The following is a 3,870-nucleotide window of genomic DNA, read 5'->3' on the forward strand; positions in this document are numbered from 1 at the left end:
AAATTGATTATATTTTTCTTCCAAAATGGCTATCTGGCTTCACAGATGCGAATTTAATTCGCTTGAAGGCTTCTAAAGCCTTGTCAACAAAATCTTTTTGTGCCTACCTATCCTGCAATCACGGCATTCGAGGAGGTCACATTTCTTTGAGGCATTCTGTAAAATAGTTCTGGTGTTTGAGGCGGCTATTTTGTCGGGTTGTAGCTATTCTAGCTCCAAAACAGACTTGTCGTACAGCGTGTTAGTGACAAGTTAGTCAATCGTAACTGTTAATTGCAAAATTCATGATGTAAAACGCACGACTAACACACATGTTAGTCAATCCATACTGTCTTTTTGAACAGAACACTTTTTGCATACACGTTTACCGCTCACCAGAGAAGTAGCAACTACACCATCTGAGAAAGTTCCTCTATCCTTTAAGCTTTGATGGATGCCCATTTGCTGCTCCAGAGTTCTCATTTGGCACAGGCTGGGAGGATGCTTGTAAAGGTTGCAGAGACCGGCTTCACAACTGCTCATTGCGTTTTGCCTGAAATACACGTTTCTGAAGCATTTTCAACAAATCCATTTTGTGCATGTCCTGCAATCATGGCATTCCATGAAACCATATTTCTTTGACGCATTCAGTCGAACAGCTCACAAGCCTTGCCTATGATTCTGCATTTTGAAAGCATGTCCACCAGAACATTTCCAACTAGCTACATCTTATAAAAATTGCCTATCCTTTGTGCTTTTAGCGATATCTAAACTTTTTTCCAACTCTCCCATTTTGACACTGGCTAGGAATAGGTAAGTATACTGGCAAATGTAAACTGATCTGGTTGGTGCGTACGGTGAAACAGTACGACTACTTAACATCCACTAGACTTCTGCAGAAGCGCGGGAACAGTGTTTGAAATTTAATTTGGTTTTGTTCATGGGCGGGAATCGCTGACCGCTAAGTGTTACGGTGACTGTTTGCTGGAACGGAAATCGGTAGGAAAACGGAGCGAGGTAAGGGGGCCACACCACCTACTTTAGCGTCAGCACTTAAAGTGTGCATTGCCACGTTTTTAACATAATTTTCTCGATAATAAATTTCTGCGGTAGCTACAGCTGAGTGCTCAAATACTTATAGAGGCAATCTGACCTTCGTACTGTCTGTTGGGTGAAATGGCTACGGAACAGTTTTTCCTTGTGGTTCTCGTGGTTTTAGTTGGGTGTTTTTCGCTGTGTTTTCTAAGAGGAAAGTATGTCAACAAGCCCTACAATGGCCCTGTTATCTATCCCATAGTCGGCTGCGCCTACGATTTCTTTAAAAATCGTCACAGATTTCTGCAATGGTTCACAGAAATAATGGAGAAGATGCCAACAAATACTTTCAAGCTCGAACGGCCCGGTGGAGTTAGAGATATCATGATTGCGAATCCTGCAAACGTCGAGCATATGCTGAAGACCAACTTCGAAAATTATCCAAAGGGAGAACGCTATACAACTCTTCTCCACGATTTCTTAGGCCGAGGGATTTTCAATGTGGACGGCGAGCTGTGGAAGATGCAGAGAAAGACTGCAAGCTATGAGTTTAATACCATATCTCTGAGAAGCTTCGTGGTGGAGACGGTGCAGTGGGAGATTCAGAATCGCCTCTTGCCAGTCCTCACAAGCGCATCCAAAACGGGTAAGTCTTTAGATTTGCAAGACATTTTGCAGAGATTTGCATTTGATAATATTTGTAGCGTAGCGTTTGGGATGGATCCCGCCTGTCTTCTCCCTTCCATGCCCATTTCACCTTTTGCAAAGGCTTTTGACGATGCTACTGAAATTAGTGCCGGTAGATTCTATTCTGCTGTTCCTTTTTGGTGGAGAGTAAAGCGCATGCTTAACATCGGTTCTGAAAAGCGCTTGCGCGAAGCTATTAAACTAGTGGACAAATTTGCTATGGATGTGGTGAGTAGTAGAAGGAAGGAGACTTCGGTGAGTGCGGGAGGCCCTGAAAGAGAGGATCTGCTTTCTAGGCTCATGGCGGCTCTTTCAAGCAAGACAGATGAATTCGAGATAGATAATGAGTCAGAAAGTGAGAAGCAATCCTGTGGTACGATGGATGTGTTTTTGAAGGAGATGGTAGTGAGCTTTCTGTTGGCAGGGAGGGATACCACGTCCGCTACTCTCACATGGTTTTTCTGGGTGCTCTCTTCCCACCTGAGAGTAGAGGAAGCCATTCACACTGAAGTTTTACAGATCTTGGCCAAGAGATCACAAACCCCACCAGCTGATGAAGAAGGGATTAGTTTCAGCTTTGAAGAATTGAAGGATATGCAATATCTGCATGCTGCTCTGTGCGAGTCAATGCGGCTCTACCCTCCTGTGCCTGTAGATCCTAAACTTGCCTCCAAAGATGATGTTTTGCCAGACGGGACTTCTGTGGCGAAGGGAACGCATTTGAATTACTGTAATTATTCGATGGGCAGGATGGAAAACATTTGGGGTAGTGACTGTTTGCAGTTTAAGCCTGAGAGATGGTTGAAAGAAGGGGAATTTGTGGGAGACAATCCATATAAGTTTCCAGTATTCCATGCAGGACCTCGAGTATGTCTGGGTAAAGCGATGGCATTCATTCAGATGAAATCTATCGTGGCTTCTGTTATTCATGGTTTCAGTTTCAAGGTTGAAGATGGGATTAAGTGTCCAGATTATGTTGTGTCATTGACCATGCGCATGAAAGGAGGGCTACCTGTTACAGTAAGATGTCGATGAGGATCTGCATCTGTTGCATCTGCTTGATAGGAATATTAGGTAATTTTCTGAAATCTCCTTATTTTTAGTTAGTCAAAGTTGAGAGATGTATTTACTATTTAGCAGACAAATTATGTTATTCTATTCTCTCTTGTGATGGAAAATTTTATGCTGAAGTGCCAATTTGAGGAACAAGTATATTGAATTGTGAGGGTTGCAAATATTTTTAGAAGAATATAATAATATTCAAATGATTATTGATTTATTGTAATGCTATACATAATTAAAAGGAAAAGCTGAGAGGACAAGCTACCTATTAATGAGGTAAATAAATAAAGAAATGGGTTATTTGATTGCTTCTCAAGTAAATCAATAAAGCATTGGGCCATTTTCTTCACCAAGTACATAATTCTGACAAGTTTTAGTGGACTCTTTCCTATCGAAATAAATATTTCAACAGTTCTTTTCAAGTTATTTAATAATAGGTAGAAATGAAATTTATTGTGGCTTATATTATTTATGGTTTCAGTTGGAATCCTGTGTCTGCCGACTATGTGGTGTTATTGACCATGTGCATGTAATAATGGCTACCATTTAAGAGTATTATCTTGATGACCTAAGGATTATATAATTAGTGGTACAAATTATTTAGATTTTGAAGCAGATCTTTGTCCTTCAATAAAATAATTAAAATTGTATAATATTAGAATATTTAATATAATATATTATTTGTTGGGTAGTGGATGGATGAATTATGACATATCAAATTAGGGATGAGTTGAATGATAGTTTGAGATGAGTTAGCCTTACAAATCATCTTTACCGCACACATGTAGTGGTGTGTATTTACCTTGGTAGCACTCTAATTAAATTATTTGTTGTATAGTTATTGTAGACACTTAAAAATAATTATTTTAATGTCTCACATAATTAATTAATTAATTATGTTAATTCAAATTCTCCTCAATATTAATTAAATATAATTAATATTGTCACTATAGCATGTGATTGATTTAAATAAATCCCTTTTTTTATTCTTCTAAAAAATCAAATCCTCACAAATCTTCCTCTTAGTTAATTAATTTCAATTAATTAGTTAACCTACATGATTCCTACAAATCATCTTTTTAATTCATCATTAACCTAATAAATTTT

General features: G+C 38.7%; 1 protein-coding gene across 1 annotated transcript; it reads left to right on the forward strand.

Annotated features, from left to right (window-relative positions):
* The first annotated feature begins 1,133 nt into the window (after positions 1-1,133).
* LOC131033091 (cytochrome P450 94A2) lies at positions 1,134-2,980 on the forward strand. The gene has a single exon (XM_057964226.2). The coding sequence runs from the start codon at positions 1,156-1,158 to the stop codon at positions 2,734-2,736; it is 1,581 nt and encodes a 526-aa protein (XP_057820209.1). The 5' UTR covers positions 1,134-1,155; the 3' UTR covers positions 2,737-2,980.
* The last annotated feature ends 890 nt before the right edge of the window (positions 2,981-3,870 follow it).

This window comes from Cryptomeria japonica, chromosome 10 (assembly GCF_030272615.1).
Source record: "Cryptomeria japonica chromosome 10, Sugi_1.0, whole genome shotgun sequence".
In the NCBI taxonomy this organism is placed as follows: Eukaryota; Viridiplantae; Streptophyta; class Pinopsida; order Cupressales; family Cupressaceae; genus Cryptomeria; species Cryptomeria japonica.